The sequence below is a fragment of the Crocuta crocuta genome, unplaced genomic scaffold (assembly GCF_008692635.1).
Source record: "Crocuta crocuta isolate KB4526 unplaced genomic scaffold, BGI_CrCroc_1.0 scaffold243, whole genome shotgun sequence".
Taxonomy (NCBI): domain Eukaryota; kingdom Metazoa; phylum Chordata; class Mammalia; order Carnivora; family Hyaenidae; genus Crocuta; species Crocuta crocuta.
In genome coordinates, this window is record NW_027529596.1 from 1,600,652 (window position 1) to 1,623,875 (window position 23,224).

Genomic DNA, 23,224 nt, shown 5'->3' on the forward strand with positions numbered 1-23,224 from the left:
GCCCCGGCCCCCCCCGCCCCCCCCCCGAACCCTGGGGAGGAACGGGGGCCGCGCCACCTGCAGGGGGCCAGGGCTACCGCAGCACAGGCCACCGACCCCCTGAAGCCCACAGGCTCACGGCTCTCCCAGTACCGGAGACAAGGAGGGAAGGAAAGGAAAGGGGTGAACAACGGACTCCTCCAATAACTTGATGTCTTAAGGATACAAACAACTCGGGTACATTTTTCTTTCCAGTCTTTTACGTAAGAGAAGCCAGAGGGTGCGTGGACTAAGCCAATTCGACAGCGTTTTGGCTGCCGGCAGAAAGGGCACCCTCGCCGCAGGAGCCGCCTCTCTCAGCCGCAGACGAAGGGGCAGCGGCAGCGGTCAGGGAAGAGTCTGATTTCTACGGAAAAACTGAGTTAGAGCCATTCACCAGATAAACTCCTCAGAAGAACAAGGAAGTTTTAAGAATCCTAATTGGCAAATGTTCTAGAAAATGCTGCCTCCTCAAGTCTGAGATCTAAATGGATGAATTTTAAGGGTTACTCACTGTTACTGAAGAAAATGGATCAAAAATAGTAGTTATTAATGTAATAATACAGGAGCCTAAAAGCTACTGCAAAAATATTCTGTTGGACTACTAACATTTTCTGTTTATGCTCCATGTTTATTTTTTTATTTTGTTTTGACCATTTGAAATGTTCATTCTTTCCTGGTAGTATTTACAGTGTGAGGATTTTCTCCCCACCTCATATGAGCTTCTTTCAATTCTTTACCTGTGCTGCACACGCCTTCTCCTCCAGGACTTTGAAAAATGCTACACATGCTCCTTACCTTGCCTGGAGTATTTGTCCCTCCTCCCTCCGAGGAGGTGGTATTTAATCCACCGCTTACAGGACACGAAGGAGAAGCAGAAGTGACCCTAACGCAGAGTGAGGGCGGGAGGGGACAGCATGATGACAAAGATCCTGAGATGGGGAAGAGTTTGACGTGCCCCCACATTCAAAACGGGCCAGAGTGGAAGGAGGGGGCACAGAAGGAGTAAATGCTGTGAATGAGCCTGAAAAGCAGCTTGTGATCGGATCACCCAGAGGGCTGCAGGTCATATTCCTGATGTGGATGTATTCCTGCAAGTGAACTTTCTAGGGCGACTTACAGGGGAGTAAGTGCGTGCAAGTCAGCTTCATGTGCAGGCTCTTGAGCTGTGAGCGGGGAAGTTACTACGAATAACCGACTTCGCAGAGGTTGGAGCTCACTAGGAAACATCTGTGAAAGACTAGTGAGGTGCTGACTCGTTACAGGCCCTCGAGAAACGATGGCTGTCGTTATTGTTAAATAACAGATGATGCCCAGCGTGTGAAGACACTTAATCTGTGGACTCAGTGAAGAACCACAAGCGCCGTCTGCCTGTGAAGTGCACTCTGTTTGTAATGGACACTGGGCCTTTTCTACTGTTATCACCACAGACTGATTACATTCACTTCCTGTTTTTAAATTTTTATTTATTTCTGAGAGAGAGAGAGAGACAGCGTGAGCAGGGGAGGGGCAGAGACAGAGGGAGACAGAATCTGAAGCAGCTCCAGGCTCCGAGCTGTTGGCACAGAGCCCGACGCGGGGCTCGAACTCACTGACCGCGAGATCATGACCTGAGGTGAAGTCAGACGTTTAACTGACTGAGCCACCCAGGCGCCCCCACAGCTGATAAAAGTTTTTAAGTGACTTTGTCTTTTCATTTGGACACTTTTCAATGGATTTGGTTCATGAGGAAGTAAGTTACTGCACTAAGATCAAGGGTTCACAGACCTCCTATAGCTCAGGAGTTCTACCTGGCCTCATTTTGTGGTCACGGGAAATTATACAAATCCCTTTGAAGCAACTGATAAGTAACAGCATGGTTTTCAAAGGTCACAATGGTGTGAATAATGCAGTGACGGCCCTTACCAGCTCTGATGTGATTCAGTGAGGCCAGCATCCTCAGCATGAAAGAGGCTGGGACCGTGATGGTGTTTCTAGTCTCCTCCAGCATGAGCTCGTTCCGAGTTATGACCTAAGAGGCAAGTTGACCGACCATGTCAGAGACAATGAAGTGACGGTACTTTCCCATGAAGATGAGGACAGCAGTGAAGAGATTAGCAGGTCCTCAGAGGGGTTACTTCATTCCTTACGTGTACGCTATGGAGATTTCCACCCTAAGGCGCCTTACTTGATGCCAGGTAATTAACTTGCAGTGAGGCAGTAACGTCACAGAACGCCACTCTCTCAACTGGCACAAAGACAAAGGTCACACTTGAGGCTACTTAAAACATTCAAGAATTCAAGGACTTTTTTCTTGTGCCTTGTTTCCCAGAGCAGTGTACCCTGTGACTGCTCATTACTTCCCCCGATGGCAGAGCGGATGCTCTCAGTGACAGAGTGGTGTTACATTACTATCCCTGGGTCACTCGGATCTCTTGAGAAAATGTTACCTTGACTGAGGCACAGTAATCTTGAAATATAAAAGTTTTGGATTAAGAGTTACCAATCTTAAGTACCAAGAACAGGACTAAATGAATATCCGTAAACACCCAGGGATCTGCTGTACAATCACAGGCAAAGGGGAAAAGAAAGGAACAGCAAAGCACATGGCAAAGGAAAAAAGGAAGAAAGAAAGGAAAGCATGAAAGTAAGAGAAAGATGCTGACGTCATCAATGGTTTCCCAGTGATTTATATGCTTTTAACTTACGGGGCACCCTCAGGGCCCTTTACAATCTTGCCCCAGGGAGCTGCTTTCTTATCCACTCACCAGTGGTTCATAATTTACCTTAGGACACCCTGGAACCTGCTGACCCTTCATCCCAAGTACTCCCTAGCCCCCCGTCTGCCTCGCGCACTCAGCCCAATCCATACTTTCTCTGTGAAGACTCCCCCATCCCATCGATCCCATTTGCAAGCACCTCTGCTCCTTTGCACAGGCTTCCAGAACACTGTGTGTGCCTCTCTACATTCTGGCTGACTGTTCACAAGTCTGTCTTTCCCAGCAGTCTATAAGCTCTGAGGGAAGGTTTTTGTTTTTTTTTTTAAATTCAGTAGGGCGCCTGGGTGGCTCAGTCAGTTGGGCATCTGACTTTGGCTCGGGTCATGGTCTTGCGAATTTGTGGGTTTGAGGCCCGTATTGGGCTCTGTGCGGACAGCTCAGAGCCTGGAGCCTGCTTCCGACTCTGCGTCTCCCTCTCTCTCTCTGCCCTCCCTGCCTCACGCTGTGTCTCTCTCTCAAAAATAAACAAACATTAAAAAATTAAAAAATAAAATTCAGCACTGTGACTGACATAGAAATTATAAATGTCTATTAGAAAGCAGATGTGGGAATTATGCTGTGAACTGTCAACCCTGGTCTAGGGCTCTGGCTTTCTAACTAACGTTTCTTTTTTTTTTTTCCCCCAAAAAGTTTATTGTCAAATTAGTTTCCACATAACACCCAGTGCTCATCCCCACAAGTGCCCTCCTCCATGCCCATCCCCCCCCATCCATCAGTCCTCAGTTTTTGTCAGCATTCAAGAGTCTCTCATGGTTTGCCTCTCTCCCTTTCCCCCACCATTTCTCCCCTTCTTCTCCCCCATGGTCCTCAGTTAAGTTCCTCCTAATCCTCCTATACGTGCAAACATATGATATTTGTCCTTCTCTGCCTGACTTATTTCGCTCAGCATAACCCCCTCAAGGTCCATCCATGTTGCGACACATGGCCAGATTTCATTCTTCCTCATTGCCATGCAGTATTCCATGGTATAGATAAACCACATCTTCTTGATCCATTCGTCCGTTGATGGACACTTAGGCTCTTTCCATTCTAACTAATGTTTCTGAGTAATGGAGCCTCGCTTTGTTTTTAAGCAAGCACAGCACCTACTTGAGCTATACTCACCTACTCACAGAAACTCAACAGTTAAGTCGGGAGCTGATTAGTGCCATGAACCCTATTTTCATAAGAAATCTTATATGAAAACTCACTAATAAAAACCCCAGCTGAAGCTAGGGAGGAAAGCCCAGAATTCAGCGTTCGTGTCATCTACGTTCCCTCTTCTCGCCCCACAAAAAAACCTGGAGCTCCACACAACCCAGTTTGGAAGCTGTTGGTTTAACAAGGAGCTGAAGAAATCTTGAAATATAAAAAAAAAAAGGAAAAGATTCTCCAGTCATTTCTTCTGCTACTTATGTGGCTGTGATTATGGCGGATAGCCAGAATAAAACTATTTTCTTAAGAGGACAGAAGGTTTATTAAATGACTCTTCATTGCAAAAGCACAGATAGTCAATCTGTTTTTCTTACACTATAATACACTTAATCTGGTATTACCAATGATCAATATTATAATTACCAAAATATTTTGATTTTTACTTCTCTAGTATTATAGGCATGTTATTTTTTCTTAAAATTCGACCTCCTTAACTAAATAAACTTGTTTATGTTACTAACTAATAATGAGCTGCTTTGAGTCTTCTTAAGAAAGCATTTTAGGAATAAAGTGACATATGCTCTATAATAAGTATAAGTAAAAATCTTACTTCATCAGCAAGTTTTCGGTTAAAAATCCTGGACTCTTCTAGTGGTGACCAGATCTTTATGTCATAATCTATGCCAGATGAGGCTAGAACTAGAAATAAAATGTTCATATTAATATAAAGCATAAAAACCTGGCATTAAGACATGCAAATATGTTATCCATTATGCATGTCTATATACATGCATGTATATGTACAGTAAAACTGAGCTGGAATGGAAACAGTACTGATATATTTTTTAACTGAAAATATTATTTTGAAGATTTCCTAAAAGTTACCCTGGAACATAATTTTAAGACCATCTTGAAATCACTCAAAATTCTTTCTTGTCCATTGCTCTTTAATGAGAAACATGGGCAATGTCAAATGGAAGGCAAGAACAAGCCAAGCTCCTTTGTTCTGGTCCATTAACTTGGACGCGTGAAGACTGAAAAGGCTCAGAGGTGGTGTTTGGGTAAGTGGTGCGAAGTGCAGTCAGCCAAAGCTCCTGCAAGTGCTGATACTTAGAAGAACTATTAGGAGGATAAACTACTTTACAATATTTCCCCACTTTCTTCCAAAAGGAGGTTCTAAGTATTTTTGTTTTAAACCCAATGGGAATCCTAATGGACTCCAGTGGCTATCTTCTAGGAGAATTTGCATTATTTTTATCTTAAAAAATAGAACAAAACTGGAGCGGAGAAACGAATTTGCAGCTTCTGCCTTATGAAAGGCCGTCTTACTTGGGTCAAATGGATGTGGCTGCAGGCAGTTCACCACATGATTATCAGCTTCCAGAAGCATTAAATGCTCAGCAGTGTGACGATCCCAGATGAAGATATGGCCACAATCAGAACCACTCATCACAAAATTAGCACCCCAGAAATTGGCTTCTTTTATCTAAGGGTTTAGAAAAAGGAAATTACAGGAAAACTTAAATCAGAGTTATTAAAACAAAGACTTAAGTCTATTCTGCAATTGAAAATATTAGAAAATAATAAAAAATAGAAGAGACTCTTTGTCTTCTATTACTTGAAAATGATACAGATTTATCAGCAAGCATGATATGGCACGAAGTAATGAAAAGTTCCCCATGAAAACAGAGATTCTGCTCTGCTCAATCTGTATCTATAAGGCCTGAAACAGTACTTGGCAAGAGTGGGTCTGAGTCAGTAAGTGCTAAATGAATGACTGGGATTTCTGGGGCTGGGGCAGTGTAATGGAAACTTCCATATATGTTGCTGACCTTTCCAAAAATAGTTCCATTTTAGGTTTATAATAAAAACAGTTCATTAAAAAAAATGAATGGTTCCTTTTTGTATTTTGCTTTATGCCAGAAGAACAGAAAGTACCAATCTTTTTATTAGCTATTCTCCCACAACTGAGAAAGGATAAAACGTGTTGACTTCTACGAAGCAATGAGACAAAGGAGGAGGATGCACTGGAATGGTTGTGATGCCGTATTTCAGTGGATGCATATGAATAAACGATCCAACATCTCTGTAGTTCAGGATTTTTTCAATCATTTCATCAGCAGCCGCTACTTTGCTCTTTTTGCCGAAACGAAAGGGGTGGCCGGCTTTGTTGTTACTTAGCACCACTGTTCTATTTCCTTGTCTTCCATTCCTACCCCTAAGTATTTTCCTCCAAAATGTTAACCACAAAATCTAAGAAATGTGCACTGATTGCTTCTAGTAAGCATTCTGTTTAGAGTGATTAAATTGATACTATCAATGACATCTATAGAGAGAGCTAATTATTTCCCTGGCCCAAATAACTTTTTTGTTTAGCAAGCTCTACACACAACGTGTGGCTTGAACTCAGGTCCCCGATATCAAGAGTCACACATTCTACCGAATGAAGTGTTCCCACAAAAAAAAAAAAAAAAATTTTTGCCTTGATTCTGAAGGAAGCAGACTAAACACTAATTCTATAGGTACTTTTGGATAACTCAATGAATACGTAAGAACAAGACTTTCTAAATATGAATGGTTCGGAGTTATCAATGATGCTAGTCATCTTGCAAGATCTTATCACACTGGGTGTATAGGCTTGTGGACTTTAAGACTTGCAAAGATCTTAGAGATCATCTAGTCTATTCTTTCATAAAGGCAGACACTAAAGTCTAGAGAGACAAAGTGACTAAAACACATCTTCACTTGTCAGTCTTAAGAAGAGTTATAATTAAAGTAACTGGACATTTTGCAATGAGCCTGGATTTCTTCTATCTAAATCTTCTTCTCCAAACCAACAGAGGGCGCTAATATGAGCTAAAAAAAATCTACTAGGCAGGTAGCAAGTGCGAGAAGAGTTACTTGTACCAGCTAAAAAATTTCAATTCTACAATACTTCCTTAGTAGGGCAGAATTTTCTTTAAACAATAATGGCCTTTGGCAATATATTCTAGGACTAAAAGAACCATGTTTGGGTAAAGAGGTAACTCTTAAGGTACAATAATGCTATCCTGGAAGCACACTGGTAACATAAGATTATCATCATGGAAAAAATTCATATTGTGAATCTGCAGTTTCTCCAAAGAGCGCCATGAGCATTCGGTACCATTGTCCTGGAGTTGCGATGGCCCTTATAAACCATCTTTACTAGCGGCCTTCTAATGTTCAAAGTATCCAGTTCTTCCATTTCTTTCCTTTCTTTTCTCCTCCTGAAGAACTCCTGAATGCGGGCAACAGCAGAGCGCCTGTGAATTACATGTTAAAAGAAAAAACAAAAATAAATGAAAAAAAAAATCCACAGGCCACTAGAGAGTGAAAATGAGGGGCATTAAAATACGGCAAAGTCTAGAAAATATTTGAATTAAACATTATCTCAATAAGGCATCCCCAACCAAAGCATAAAAAGGCAGACACAACAGTGAGACTACATCAGACTAGTTGAGTTACTAAAAATATTTTAGTGAAAAGATCACTTAAAAATTTGGTACTGGTTGAGAGTAAACGAAATCGCATGCGGCACACTGGTTTTTAAAGGGCTATTTTATAAAAACGTAATATAGACAAAATTAATATGCAATTTACTACAAATACAACAAATCCTATTCAAGATCATTTCTCCTCTCCATATGAGGAAATGTAAAGGCATAAAGAGAAACGAGAAGAAACAAAGGGTAACATGTAGTGGGTAAACTTGTTTTGAGTTCACAATGTTCCCAGCAAAGAACAAACTAGTCAAGAAAAAGAGAATATTAATATATATACAATAAAACAAGGACTTTCAAATGGATTCTAGTCTATATGGAGTCCATATCAGAGAACAGATTTGGAGCTAATGAGGCAGATTCTACTCTCCTCAGAACTGAGTTGGCTACAGAGCTGGAGACTGAAGAATACTGGGCTCTTTTTAAGACTAATTATTAGAAGAAACTTTCCTAACATAGGATATACTTAATAAGATTGTTAGTTTGAATTTGTTATTTAAAACATTATATTTTGGGGCACCTGAGTGGCTCAGTGAGTTAAATGTCCAACTTCAGCTCAGGTCATGATCTCGAGTCCGTGGGTTCGAGCCCTGCATCAGCCTCTGTGCTGACACCTCGCGGAGCCTGGAGCTGCTTCAGAGTCTGTGTCTCCCTCTCTCTCTGCCCCTCCCCTGCTCACTCTGTCTCCCTCTCTGTCTCTCAAAAATAAATATTAAAGAAATGTTTTAAACATTATGTTTTGACACCAAAAAGGTCTACAAATCAGTAAGAAAACTGAACAGTGTAACAGAAAAACAGGCAAAGGACAGGAGTAGGGAAATTATAGAAGAAATGAATTGTCAGTAAATATACAAAAGCATGCTGAGACTCACTTATAGTAAGATAAAAAAAAAAAATCAAGGGGTGCCTGGATGGCTCAGTTGGTTGCGTGTCCAACTTTTGACTCAGGTCATGATCTCATGGTTTGTGGGTTTGAGCCCCGCGTCGGGCTCTGTGCTGACAGCTCAGAGCCTGGAGCTGCTTCAGATTCTGTGTCTCCCTCTCTCTCTGACCCTCCCCGGCTCACACTCTGTCTCTGTCTCTCTCTCATGCACACACACTCTCAAAAATAAATTAAAAACATTAAAAAAATTTGACCTCTTTGTCCATCTGTCACACTAAAAAGATTTTCATGTCTATCAGACTGCCGGGAGTACAGAAAACCAACAGTCGCTCCGAGTAGGAGTCTGGAAGTGGTTGTATAGATCAAAAACAAAGTGAACTCCTTCATGGCAAATTTTTCACCGAAGAACACACACACAGGAAGGCATAATGGGTTCACGGTGTAGCACCAAGAATTTTCACAAATGAAACAAGCCCAGGTAAGCAGCACCAGTATGGAGCACCAGAGCACAGCCAGGGTTCCAGAATCCTTCTAGTGCTTCACTCCCACCACTGCTCTCCCCTTAAAGGGAGCCACTATTCTGACTTCTGTCCGTGTGACTCGCCGCTGCAAGTTGGTGAACACTAATTAAATGGAATCAGAGGACATATATTTTTGTGTCTAGCTTCTTTAGCTCAACATTATGTTAGTAAGATTATCCATGTTATTTTATTTAGCTGTAGTTAATTCACCCCTTTGGTGTAGAACACTACTTTGTATAAATACTTCATAACTTCTGTATTCACTCAGCCGTCGGTGGACGCGGGGCGGGCCAGTTCCTGACCCCTGACTTCACGCTGCTCCCGGTGTCTGCTCATGCCCTTGGCATCACAGGCGCCTCTTCCTGCCGGGTGTGGATCTAGGCACAAAGTGACTGGGCCGCAGCGTGTGATGTTCACCGTTAACAGACACTTTCAAACAATCTTCCCAAGTGGTTGTACCAATTAATACTCCCACCAGCAGTGCACTGAGCTCCTGTTCACTACACAGGAAATAATATCCACTAAAATTTAAAATGGATTTGCTCTGATGCGATTTTACTTTATGCTGTACAAAACTTAATACACAAACACACATATATAACATACATGTGTAATATAAATTTTTGCTGTACTACTTTGAGAAAGATTGGAAATAATCTAAATGTTCACATGGAAAGGATAGACTAAAGAATGTTACATCCATACACTGGAATATTTATACCACCATTAAAAAAGATAAGGAAGATCCATTAAGTATCCACATAAATAATGTTGGTATTATACTGCCAAAACCACAACATAGGTTAGAAAATAATTCTTAGGGAAAAAACTCCATGAATGCATAGAAAGGGTCTAGAAAACAGACACCAAACTGTAACATTTTTTAAAACAATTATGTAACGAGTTTGTACCCCTGCCTTTATAAGGTTTTTTTTTTTTTCATAAAATGGTATACCATAAGTTATACAGGCTTATTTAAAAGTGCTTTAAAAGCTTCATCCTATGTTTTATATATCTAATAAAAGCAGGGGGGGGGATACACATACATTTTAGAATCTGATACAATTAGAAACTTCCAGGCAGAAAGATGACATGTTTAGTTTATCCTGATTTGCTCACTGGGAGGTGACAGAAGGGCTGAGAGCTCAAATGCTCTCAAAAGACAAAAACAAAAACAAAACCCCCACAACACAGTATGTTGGATCTTTCTTCCTGAAGTGGAAGTAAACAGAAGTCACTCTGAATCACTTAAAAATATGTGCTTAGCAAACGACCAATAAAGAAAAACCTCTTTTCCTAAGAAAGCAGAGTATCAGGTAGTAGAGGAAACAGAAATGACTTTGCTGACAAACCAATGGCCTTAGTATAAATGAAAAATAAACTGTATTACAAATTATGAATTTAGAAGCTCAAATTACTTAGAACAAAATGGGTGGACAAAATTAAAGCTAAAAGACAATACTGGATCAAAAATGTTCATTTGACTTAAAGGCTAGCACCAGATTATGGTCTAATTTATTGCCTAGTAGTTTGTTTGGTCTGACCATCCTAACTTTAAAATCCTGATCTCAAGCTCTATGCTTTATATTATACAGTTCTTTTTTTTTTTTTTTAATATTTTTATTTATTTCTAGGAGAGAGAGAGAGACAGCATGAGCAGGGAAGGGTCAGAGAGAGAGGGAGACACAGACTCTGAAACAGGCTCCAGGCTCTGAGCTGGCAGTCAGCACAGAGCCCGACGCGGGGCTTGAACCCACGAACCGCGAGATCATGACCTAAGTGAAAGTCAGATGCTTAACCGACTAAGCCACCCAGGCGCCCTATATTATACAGTTCTGATCTAATCAGGGCACCTACGACTTTCTCACTACAGGAAAATTATCTAGGAGAAAAAGCTTCAAGTGCAGAAATTTCAACTTAGAGAATAAAAAGTAATTGTGGATGCCATGTCTACATATACAATCAGGTAATGTCCAGCTCAGCTGACGCTTCTAAAGAAATGATATTAGATAGAACCGTGGGGGAGAAGAAGAGGGGAAATAGTGGAGGAGGGGAAGAGAGGCAAACCACGAAAGACTCTTGAATGCTGAGAACAAACTGAGGGCTGATGGGTGTGGGGGGGAGGGGGGAGATGGCCATGGAGGAGGGCACTTGTGGGGATGAGCACTGGGTGTGATATGAAAACCAACTTGACAATGAACTATTTAAGAAAAATAAAGTTAAACAAGCATATAAAATTTCAGAAATGAACAATAAAATAACGAGTATAAATCCCAACCCAATGGAGAAAAAAAAAATAAAGAAAAAGGCAAAACCAAAAAAAAAAAAAGGATAAAACTTAATCCCAAAAAAGAAAATTAAAAAATACGTAAGTAAAACAGGGTAATTAGAAGACGATCGAAGCAAGTTTAAGTACAGCCATAATGACAGATTTAAACTGACTACATTCACTGATGGAGAAAGAAGAGAATGTCTAAAACACACCTCAAGCAGAAGGACAAGGACAAGTCTCAAGCGAAAGGGATTCTAGTCAAACGACAGGTGGCTTCGCTACATTAGTATCAGACAAAACAGATGAAGATAAAAAGCACCATGAAGGACAGAGAGGATGACTACATACGTAGTAAGTTCAATTTACCAGGAAGATACAATTTAACATATATGCACTCAATAAAAATAGCCTCAAAAATGCATTTAAAAAAAAATGATGTAACTGCGAGGAGAATGAGACAAACCTTCCATTATGGTGAAGATTTCAACACACCTCTTTCACTACTTGTAAGTCAAGCCGACAAAACCACACAGACTTCAAAAATGGAAGTAATTTTAACACAACGAACAGTCTAATGGTCACATATAAGATTCCACATTAAAAATTAGAATAATACTCTTTTCAAGGGCCCGTGAAACATTTACAAATTTCACATGTACAAGGCCACAAAGTCAGTTTCCACAAATTTCAAGGAACACATCTACACCAACTACATTCTCGGACCACAAGTCAGGTGTTAATGAAAAAAAGCTAAATTTTTACAACTGAATTTAGAAAAAAAAAAGAAAAACAAATATATATAAAAATACATTATATATAATCTCAAGGAAATAGAACAAAGGAAATAATAGAGAAAAAGTAGAAATAAAAAACAAAATGATAACAATATAGAGTTCTGCCATGATGATGAAGAAAAAATTAAGGGAGTTCAAATAAATAATGTTATGAATAAAAAGGTCATTATAACTCAAGATAGCCGAAATTAAATAGACAATAAAAACTGTATAATAACAAATTTCCAAACTCCGATGAATTGACACATTTAAAGAAAACCCTCCTAAAACTGACTAAAGAAGAAAGAGATCATGCAAATAGTGCTATAGCTATTAAAGGAATAAAATTATACTTAAAAAACCATCTCCAAAAGAAAACACTGGGTCCAGCTGGTGTTACAGGTATACTCTACTAAACTTTTAAAGAAAAGAAAAGATCATTCCAACCTTATACAAACTCTACCAGGAAAAAGAAAAACAGGAAATATTTTTCCACTTATGCTTATGTATAACTTTTTACCAAAAATAGGATCATGACAATATAAGAAAAAAATTTCATTCCAAATATAGATACAAAAACCCTTCACAAAATCTCAGCGAATCAAATCCAACAATGTACCAAAAAGTTCATACATCAAGATCAAGTTAGGTTTATCCCAGGAATACGAAGACTGTTTAACCTGGTTCTATGTGTCAGGATCTTGAAAGTCCTCACTCCAAACTTACAAGTGAAAAGCTGAACAGACTGGAAAATCAGTAACTCTTCTGGGACCTGTAAGAATGGGCAGGACACGGGCACACTGCCGCCCTGAAGACTGGAGAGAGAAACAGGCAAAAAGGGAGTCACAGCTCAGAAAAGAAGAGACTCGAAGGTAAGAACACTTCAACTGTGAGTGAGGGGCTGCGGAGGCCCAGCGTGGAAAGCTCTAAGAGTTAAAACCTCCAGGGGAAGCCAGTCACAGGACCCTCCCCTCCACCCCGCACAATTTACCTCCAGGAGCGAGAAGAGACTGCCACACTAAGTACTGGAGAAAAATCCCCTTGAGTGTCTGGCAGGGGCAGGGGCAGAGGAAGTAGTGTGAAATACGCCAGAGCATTCTCTTCCGCTTATGAGGTCTGCTCTTAGTGGAAACTAGTTGGGGCGCCTGGGTGGCTCAGTCAGTTAAGCGTCGACCTCGGCTCAGGTCAAGATCTCCCGGTTCATGGGTTCGAGCCCCACGTCTGAGCGGTCAGCACAGAGCCTGGAGCCTGCTTCTGATTCCGTGTCTCCCTCTGTCGCTGACCCTCCCCTGCTCACGCTGTCTCTCTCTCTCAAAAATAAATAAAAAACATTAAAAAAAAAAAACTTAAAAAAAAAAAAGGAAACCAGTTAACTAGAACCTAATGCGCTGGGGTATTATCAGAGCTTAACTAACCTAGGGGAGGGAAATAGCCAACTACAGCCCTCTACAGGATGACCCTGGTCATCCTAGCCCACCTGAAGGAAAGAAAAAAATAACCTGAAGAACTCTTTTAAGTCCAGAGAAGTCTGTTCACTAAGACTGAGAACTGATCACAGGGCTGTAGACTGCGTCCTCTCCCCAGGCCTTACCACCACACTACTAATGGTGTGTCTGGAGCACCTCCTTCCACATGGTACACTACACGGTACACTACATATATTTGAAGAGACAGAGCAAGCATCAGAACCAGACATTACAGGGATGTTCGAATTATCAGACCAGGAATTTAAAACAATTATGATTAATTTAACTATAATTAATGAAGGGCTCTAATGGGTAAGGTACACAACATGCAAGAACAGATGACAATGTAAGCAGAGTGCTGAAAATCCTAAGCAGCAAAGAGAAATGCCAGAGATAAAACAAAACAAACAAAACACTGTAACAGAAATGAAGGATGCCTTTGATAGGTTTATTAACAGACTGGACATGACTGAGAAAAATCCTTGACCTAGAGGATGTATCAATAGAATCCTTGAAAACAAAGACTGAAAAAAAAAAAGACCCCAAACAAATCAAATATTCATGGACTGTGGGACAACTACAATAGATACAACATAAACGTAATGGAAATACAAGGTGGAGGAAAAAAAGAGAAATATTAGAAACTATAATGACTGAGAATTTCCTCAAATTAATGTCAGACACCAAGTCACAGATCCAGGAAGCTTAAAGAACACCAAGCAGAATAAACACCAAAACAAAACAAAACCAAACACCAAAGCAAAGTAATTAAAAAAAAAAAAAAAAAAAGCGCAAACCAAAACAAGAATCCTATACCTAGGCATACCATTGTAAAAATGCAGAAAATCAAAGGTTAAAAAAATCCTGGAAGAAGCCAGAGGAAAACAAACATCTTACCTAGAGAGGAACAAAAATAAGAATCACATCCAATTTCTCCTCAGAAACTATGAAGCAATAAGAGAATAAAGTGAAATATTTAAAGNCAGTAGACCTGCCTTGCAAAAAAAAAAAAAATGTTAAAATAAGTTCTTTATAGAGAAGAAATATGAATCAGACATATGGATCTACATAAAGAACATCAAAGAAGGAATAAATGTAAATAAAATAAAAACTTCATTTTTTAATTAAAACAATTTTTTAAATGTTTATTTCCTTTAGAGAGAGAGACAGACAGACTGTGAATGGTAAGAGGCAGAGAGTGGGAGACACAGAACCCAAGGGCTCAAACTCCCGAACCATGGTATCATGACCTGAGCAGGAGTCAGACACTTAACCAACTGAACCACCCAGGCATTCCTAAACTTTCATTTTTCTTAATCTTAGTTTATCTAACAGATAATAGTTTCTTCAAAATAATACTAGCAATAATGTATTCCATTATGTATGCTGATGGTCTATATCTTCTGTGTATATATGCTTACATATGCTTATATTACAGTGAAATGAATGGCAGCAATGATACAAGGGACAGCTGAAGGAATCAGGATGTGGTCACCATGCAATACTCACGCTACCTGTGAAGTGGTGTAGTATGACTTGAGAGTGGACTGGATTAGCTATAAATGTACACTGTGAACTCTAGGGCAACCACGAAAAAACTGAAGAAAGACTTATAGCTGATATGCTAAGAAAGGAGAGAAAATGGAATCATATAAATGCTCATTCAAACCACAAAAGGCAGAAAAAAAGGAAAAGACAAAAAATAGGAACAGAGAACAGATAGAAAACTATAAAGAATATGCTAGACATTAATCCAATTATATCAATAGTCACTTTGAATGTCAATGTTCTAAATACACCAATTAAAAAACATTATCAGAGTAGATAAAAAAAAATGACCCAACTATCTGTTGTCTACAAGAAATCCACTTAAAAATAAAGACCCATATAGATTAAAAGTTAATGTATGGAGAAAAACATCCCCTGTTAATAGTAAACATAAGAAAGCTAGATTAACTATATTTCTTTCAGACAGAGCAGACTTTAAACTTTTTTATTTATTTCTAGGAGAGAGAGAGAGAGACAGCGTGAGCGGGGGAGGGTCAGAGAGAGAGGGAGTCACAGACTGAAACAGGCTCCAGGCTCTAGGCTCTGAGCTGGCAGTCAGCACAGAGCCCGACGCGGGGCTCGAACCCACGAACTGCGAGACCATGACCTAAGCGAAAGTCGGACACTTAACCGACTAAGCCACCCAGGCGCCCCAAGAGAGTATGAGTTTTTTAAAAAAGAGCATAAGCTTAAAAAAAATTCATTTACAATGGTAACAAAAATGAAAGTATCTATAAATAACTTAAAAAAAGATATGCAAAACTTGTTCACAGGAAATTATAACCCCATTGCCATGGGGCACCTGGGCGGCTCAGTCAGTTAAGCGTATGACTCATGATTTCAGCTCAGGTCATGATCTCATGGTTCATGGGTTCGAGCCCCATGTTGGGCTCTGCACTGACAGTGCGGAGCCTGCTTGGGATTCTCTGTCTCCCTTTCTCTCAGCCCCTCCCTGTTCATGCCTCCTCCCATCTCTTTCTCTCTCTCTAAATAAGTAAACATTAAAAAAAAAAACACAAAAAAAAAACACAACCTGTTACTGAAAGACATTTATTTAAAAAGCCTAAGTAAATGTAGAGATAACTTAATATTCAGAGGATAATCAATTCTCCAAATTTACTTACTGGTTTATTATACCTATTATCATATTCTGATGACTCATAAGTAGAACTTAAAATGTTGATCATAAAACAGACCAAAGGACAAAGAATAGCCAAGTCCCTTCTAAAGCAAAATAAAGATAAGAGACTTGAAGAGACTTAGAAGATACTAAGACTAAAAAGCTAGAGTAATTAAAGAATATGGTATTGAAGGAGAGGCAAACAAACTGACCAATGGAACAAAACAGACAGCCCAGATATAGACCTGTGTTTACGTGGAATTCTGTAACATGACATAGGCAGCAGAGCAGCTCCCTGGGGAAATTCAACACTGAACAAGTGAATGGGGAAAACAGGGTTAAATAATGGGTACACAGATACATCACAAATAATTCCAGACGGGTTAACACCTTAAACTATCAAAAGAAAACTTTAAAAGAAAATTTTCAATTTTTTTGAATTATAAGGTAAAGATTTCTTTAACAAAAGTTATATGCATAAAGGAATAAAATTCAACTATATTAAAATTAAGAATGGTTTCTCAAAAGACAGCTTAAAGTAAAAAGAAAAATCACAAACCAGAAAAAAAATTTACTGTATAAATGGTAGCAAGCTAGTATCAAAAATATATAAAGAATTTCTTAATAAGTAATAAAAGCCAAGTCAACATGGAAAAGAAAAACAACTCAATTAAAACAACCCAGTAGAAGGGTGCCTGGTTGGCTTAGTAGGTTAAGCGCCCAACTCTTGATATTGGCTCAGGTCATGATCTCACATTCATGAGATTGAGCCCTGAGTCAGGCTATTTGCTGAGCGTGGAGCCTGCTTGGGGCTCTTTCACTCTCTCCCTCTGCCCACCCCCCCCAAATAAACAAACATTAAAAAGTAGTAAAACAACCCAGCAGAAAACCAGATATGGCCAAAAAGCAAATGAGATGCATTATCTCATTTTGTAAATAGGGAAATGAAAATCAAGACCATGAGATACCACTGTACACCAAATTTTGCTAATGGTCGCAAACTCAAAAAAGTTAAACCAAGTTTATTTATTATTTTGTTATTTGAGAAAGAGAGTGTGGGGGAGAGGGGTAACGGGACAGAGTGGGAAGCAAGAGTGTGGGGAGGGAGGCAGAGAATCTTGAGGAGGCTCCATGCTCAGTGCGGAGCCTGTGCTCCATCCCACAATCCTGGGATCACGACCTGAGCCCAAGCAAAAGTTGGATGCTCAACTGCCTGAGCCACCCAGGAGCCCCTATTTGTTTAGTTTTAAAGACTGTATTTTCAAGTAGTGTCTACACCCAATGTGAGGCTCAAACTCACAACTGTGAGGTCAAGAGTTGCATGCTCTATAGACTGAGCCAGCCAGGCGTCTTAACAAAACCAAGTTTTAAAGATGTGGATCAATGTGATTACTTAGTGATTGCATTAACTTATACTCCCACTTTGAAAGACAATCTAACTTATAAAATTAAAGATTTCATTCCTAGGTTTGCACCCCAGAAAAACCCAAAGAGACATATTTCAGAATGTTCAAGCCAACACTCTTACTAATAGCGAAAACGGAAACAACTGTGGAGTGCCAGGAAAAGGGATAAATTGTGGATTATAAAACAGCAGAAAATAGACGAAGTATCAGCTACACATAACAACATGGGTGGATCTTAATGTAATGTTGACTGAATAAAACAGCAAGTCCTGCCTCATATCTAGTACGATATCCTTTTTTATAAAGTTTGAAAGTGGGTAAAATAGTTTAAGTGATGTGTTATTTTGGCATTTATGATTGGGATAGTTTGTTTTTAAAGTAAGGCATGATCAACGCAACATTCAGGAGAGTGGCTGCCACTGGTAAGGTGGGCAGGGGCGCAGAATCGGAGAGGTGCATGCACAGATCTAAGTTACTGGTAGTCTCTCAGTTCTTGGGTTGGGTGCTAGGTTTGTTATGATTTACTTATCATTAAATAAATGAAATAAAGAAAAGGAACTAAGTATAAATCAACAATGATAGAGTGTCACAAACCAAGAATTAAAAAAAATATATAATTCTCCCTTCCTCAGATTAGGTTAAAAGCCCTTAATAATGCCAGTGCCTATACAAAACTTTACAGCCACCATTACTATTTTATAATTATTTATATGTGTCTGGGTAACTCACTGAACTAAGAGCTAATGGAGGCTGTTATGCTCAGTACCTTTAGATTACCAGCACCTACCACAGTGTTTGGTTCATATAGGTTTATTGAATGGATAAAATAATAAACACAAACTCATTCATTATAAAAACAAAACATCTCAAGGTATCAGCTCTTTATTTGGGAGACAGCATTTTATAGAAAAAAATCTAAAATAAATCTAACATACAATTGCCTAATAAAAACCTAGATTCCTGACTTTTTATTTTGATCCTTCCTCGTCCCCAAGAGTCTTATTTCTTTGTTTTAATGTTTATCTATTTTTGAAAGAGAGAGAGAGAGAGAGAGAGCAGGGGAAGGGCAGAGCGAGAGGGAGACAGAGGATCTGAGCAGGCTCTGAGCTAACACTGCAGAGCCTGATACAGGGCTCGAACCCATGAACCACGAGATTATGACCTGAGCCAAAGTCAGACACTTAACTGACTGAGCCACCCAGGCACCCCTATATTTTATTTTTAATACTGCATATTCTAGAAAACTATTTCTAAATGGTGAGCAAAATTTCTTAAGCTTAAATTAGGAAGTTATAAAAATTAGAAATAGGGGCGCCTGGGTGGCTCAGTCAGTTAAGCTTCCAACTTTGGCTCACATCATGATCTCACAACTCGCGGGCTCGAGCCCTGTGTGGGGCTCTGTGCTGACAGTGCGGAGCTTGCTTGGGATTTTCTCTCTCTCCCTCCCTCTCTTTGCTCCTCCCCCATTGTGCTCTCTCTCTCAAAATAAATACATAAAAAGAAAAATCAGAAATAGTCTATAAGCCCTCTTAAAAAAAAAATAAACTGACACACTTAGTAGACACACTTAGAAGACTAGGCTAAAATATAAGGAAAAATTAAACTAAGAATTAAAAAATATGAATTACTTTGCCTATTGTTTTCAATACGGTAAATCCTTTTACAAAACACTATCACAGATAGCTAGAGTGGTACAAATTAATTGATATTATTGGTGTCATTAAAATGCCTTGTGGGGGAACGAAATTTTAGGGTAGAAAAAAATGGCTTAATCAAGATTAGGAGCAAATTAATTTATTTACCCTGGAATGAAATGACATAAGGAGTAATTCAGTAGCCAGAGGAGCTTGATACGAAAGGGTGCTGTACTATGGACAGAACAGAAGGACATGGTCAGAATGACAGCAGGTCAATTTTAGGTTAACCTATTGGAAGGAATTCTTTACTGTGCAGGTGTGAAAGAGTCCTCTAGTCTAGGTATCTAATGAACTTGATACTCACAATTTAGAATGCAAACTGGAAGAGCATTTTCCAAACTGTGGGATTTCTGTAGGTGTTGCACAAAAAGCATTCGTGAAATGTGCAAAACAATGGATTGAACAAAGCTAAACAGGTTTCTTTGTTGTTACATTTTCAGAGAGGCTTTATTATGTTAGTTTTGTCAATCTAGAAGGATGTATACACAATGTAGTATTTCCCATATTTTGTGACACCATGGTAGAGTGTCAGGCCACTTAGCGCAGCAAGGAAACAAGGCGCACGCTGCCCGGACGCTTCTGGAGGCTCCTAGTCACAACGTCGAGGAGCTGGAGGCGCTCCCGTGGTGCAGGGGTGCTCTGAGACTGCCCACAGGGTTTCCTCCGAGAAGCACCAAGCCAAAGCCACTGTGGGGAGAGCAGCCCAGCTGGGCCCCCGAGCCACCAGCTCAATCGCAGGCTACACGGCGTGGAAAGCGAGTAGAAGAGATGCTCATGTGCACATTTTCTTTGTGGTAAATACAGCCTGGACCGCTCTGGGGGCAGAAAAAAAGACATGGACACAATCTGCTTACCTGAGCGGTGTGTGTGTGCGATGGGGGGAAGGGGAGAGGAATTGCATTCTTTGCCTCAAAATGTACTTGTAAAGCTAAGGGCCAGCAGGCCTGACACTGCTGTCGTCAGAAGGGTCTGCTCCCACGGCGGCCCCTGGCTGGGGTCTGGGACCCGACTGGGGAGCGCTGCCTGCCTGGGCACCGAACCCCGGTGTGCCTGCTTGCCTGCGTGGTCTGCAACAGTGGACACCTACCTTCCTCTTGGAAATTAGGGAACTGTGGTTGGGTGTGGAGAGCGCCTACATGACCATCCCTCAATAAAAATGCTGGTTTCTGAATCTTACGCAGGTTTCTCTGGACGGGAACACTACACAAGCATTAATGCCTTCGATTACTGAAGGGAGAAGACCATTCTATGGCCCATGCTGGGATTGGGAGAACGCTGGAAGCTTATGCTTAGATTTTTCCAGACTCTGATATGTCTTTTTCCTTGTCATAATTACTAATGAACATAAGTTCTGTGAGTCTTTCTAGGATGTCATGAAATATGTGGAAAGGCTGTGGGATCCCTGAAAGAACACAGCTGATGTGGACATGTGGGGCTTAGGGACACTGACCCCCCACACTCCTATGGGGTTGAAAATCTGTATAAAGCTTTGACCTTCCAAAAACCTTACTAATAGCCTACTGTTGACCAGTAGGCCTTGATGGTCACAGAAATAGTCAAGCAACATACATATGTTATACGTATTATATGTTGTACATCTAAACTGGAGAGAAGAAAATGTTAAGGAAATCATGAGGAATGTTAAGAAATCAAAATCATAAATTCATAGTACTGTTATTTATAAAAGTACGCATATAAGTGGATCTGCACAGTTCAAACCTGTGTTATTCAGAGGTTAACTGTAATTCATAGCTTTTCCTTTTTTTCGAGTTTAGGAAATCAGAGGAAGAAAACAGTAAGCCAGATCACTGAAGGAAATATGAATAAAAACTTAGAGTTTAGATAAAAAGGTGTCTTCTCTGCCAACTCTTACTTACTTATGCATTTATATATTCTTACGGTGGCCTCAGAGGTGCTTACTTCTTACACAGGGAAACACACGCATACATAGTCAAGTGTCACAGGCAGCCTAACAGATGTATGAAGGGCACACGGAAGAAATGTTCAGTCCTCCTTGGGACTCTGAAAGGGGTGGGCCAGGAAAAGTTTCAAAAAGAAGCCGCTTAAGACCAATGTCAAGATGAGGTGGCCAACATGAGGGTGCCCAGTGACAGGAGGGCATTTCAGGAAGAAGGAACACCGCGAATAAAGCAACGGAGGCATTAAGTGTGTTCAGAGCCACTCCCTGGGGCTCTGCTGTAGTCTGTGCAAATCCCGGCAGCGGCCACGACACAGCACACCCTGTCTCTACCGCAGGCCATGCAAAGCCACGGACCGTGGGCGATGAGGACAGAGGCTGGAAGCAGCCGGAGTGGGGACATAGGAATAAAGGCCAGGCGAGAGGTGATGAAGGAATAGCAGCTGAGCGAAGAGGAAGGGATGATTACCATTTTCTTATTAAAAGAAACATTAAATATGGCACCTACCATTCAGAATCTCAGCAGATTACGGTTCAGATATATTCACAAAACACTATAGGACAGACCCCCATGAAGACTGACTGTATCAGATCATAACATGTGATGATTCTGTTTTTCTAATTTTATTTTTCTAGTCTTATCTTAAGCAGAACTTTACATTCCTTGAGCATCGTCAGTTGCTGTTAAAGGGGAAGCCGACTGAATGTGTGCTCGATGTCAGGAAAAAACTACCTTGCAATTAGAAATTTCCTCCATATAGGAAAGAAAGAACAGAGGTAAAGAAGTCATCTAATCTCATTTGCTCTGAGGGAAGGGACGAGGCATATTCTCTGTTTTACTGTTGTTTATTGGTTCATAATACTTTCACTTCAGGGTGTTAGCTTTTCTGCAACCTGTTTAAAGCAACACGGTACTTTTTGCAATCTTCACTGTAAAAGCAGAAACTGGCTTTGAGTACTGAGGATGAAAGGTATAAATCAGAAAATCAAAAAGCCCTTAAACAAATTCCATTTTATGTTTCATAGTCTCCTTTATTTTAGAAACTAATGAATGGCAAATAACAGACATGTGTCACTGTAATTAAGTACAAAGTTGATTCTGTCAGTGAACCAGGTCTGGGGTAGATGAATAACGGATTGAAGCTCACTTTAAAGTTGTATTTAAAAATGTACCCCACTGTCTTCAAATTACAGAAGTGTCTGAGAATTAGAGGTCATCTTGATGTGCGACATTAAGTTGTTAAAGCTATTTATTAAGAAAATAGCTTTCTTTAAAAATCAGAATTTTAAACCTATTATGCACAAAATTAGACACAAGGCCTTTTTTTTTTTTACTTCTTGATTTCAAGGGAAAGGAGTATATCTGAATAATAACAAAAAGTTGCTAATGCTAATTGCTATCCCAATCAAGTTTTTTAAAAAAGTAAGTTGCATCCTTTGACAAAATATTCAAAATGAGTAGCCAATCATTGAGAGCACATCATTTCAGATTATAGTTACTTTATCATGTGACACACTGATGTGGGTATCAGTAACATCTGCACACAGGAAAGTTCTCTTCATTCTATTCCCATGCAGTGCATGCAGCTACATACGGTTTGTGAAAAGCAACCTGCTTACAATGCTGAGCACACTCAGAGTTCAGTAAGTCTGAAGGAGTATTAACTGTTAATAGGAAAGGTGGTTAGGGGTGGAAAAGGAGGACCTGGCAAATTCATCATAAAGAAAAATAAATAATGAAGGAACATACTGAATTACCTCATTATTCTATCACCTATTGTTGTTCCTCTGATATTAAATCTAGTGAAGGGAACACAATAACTAAAGTCACTCACAAAGTCTTCAAAGAACCAAATATTTAAAGCATTAATAAGGTCACCACTTTTATTATTAATCACCTAAATCTACGAAAACTTCTGTCTCTCTCTGTGATTTAAGGTACTATGTGAGACTATGTCATTCAACTTCGATGTACATGAGGAAATTAAGGAAAGAGACACTCACTGAAGACAGATTAAAAGGAAGACTTTGCACTTAACCCCTTTTATCTTTAAACAGATTGAACCTAACCGGTTCCAGAGTGCAGGGAACAGAACAGCACTGACTCAGGCCATTAACACCAGCCGCTGCCACATCTACATCTGCCCCCCAGGGCTGCGCTGCTCTTTGAGAAAAAATAATGAAGCCC

The 23,224-nt window shown here is 39.9% G+C and overlaps 1 protein-coding gene across 5 annotated transcripts in view; it reads right to left on the bottom strand.

Moving 5' to 3' along the window:
• The window catches only part of DCAF6 (DDB1 and CUL4 associated factor 6), a 135,615-nt gene that overhangs the window by 2,845 nt on the left and 109,546 nt on the right, over positions 1-23,224 (bottom strand). For all 5 annotated transcript variants that reach the window (XM_077761785.1, XM_077761784.1, XM_077761782.1 and 2 more), the window contains 4 exons: positions 7,057-7,195; positions 5,241-5,397; positions 4,522-4,610; positions 1,924-2,029 (listed from right to left, as the gene is read on the bottom strand). In XM_077761785.1, coding sequence (XP_077617911.1) covers positions 1,924-2,029; positions 4,522-4,610; positions 5,241-5,397; positions 7,057-7,195 — 491 coding nt within the window. The remainder of the gene's footprint in view (positions 1-1,923; positions 2,030-4,521; positions 4,611-5,240; positions 5,398-7,056; positions 7,196-23,224) is intronic.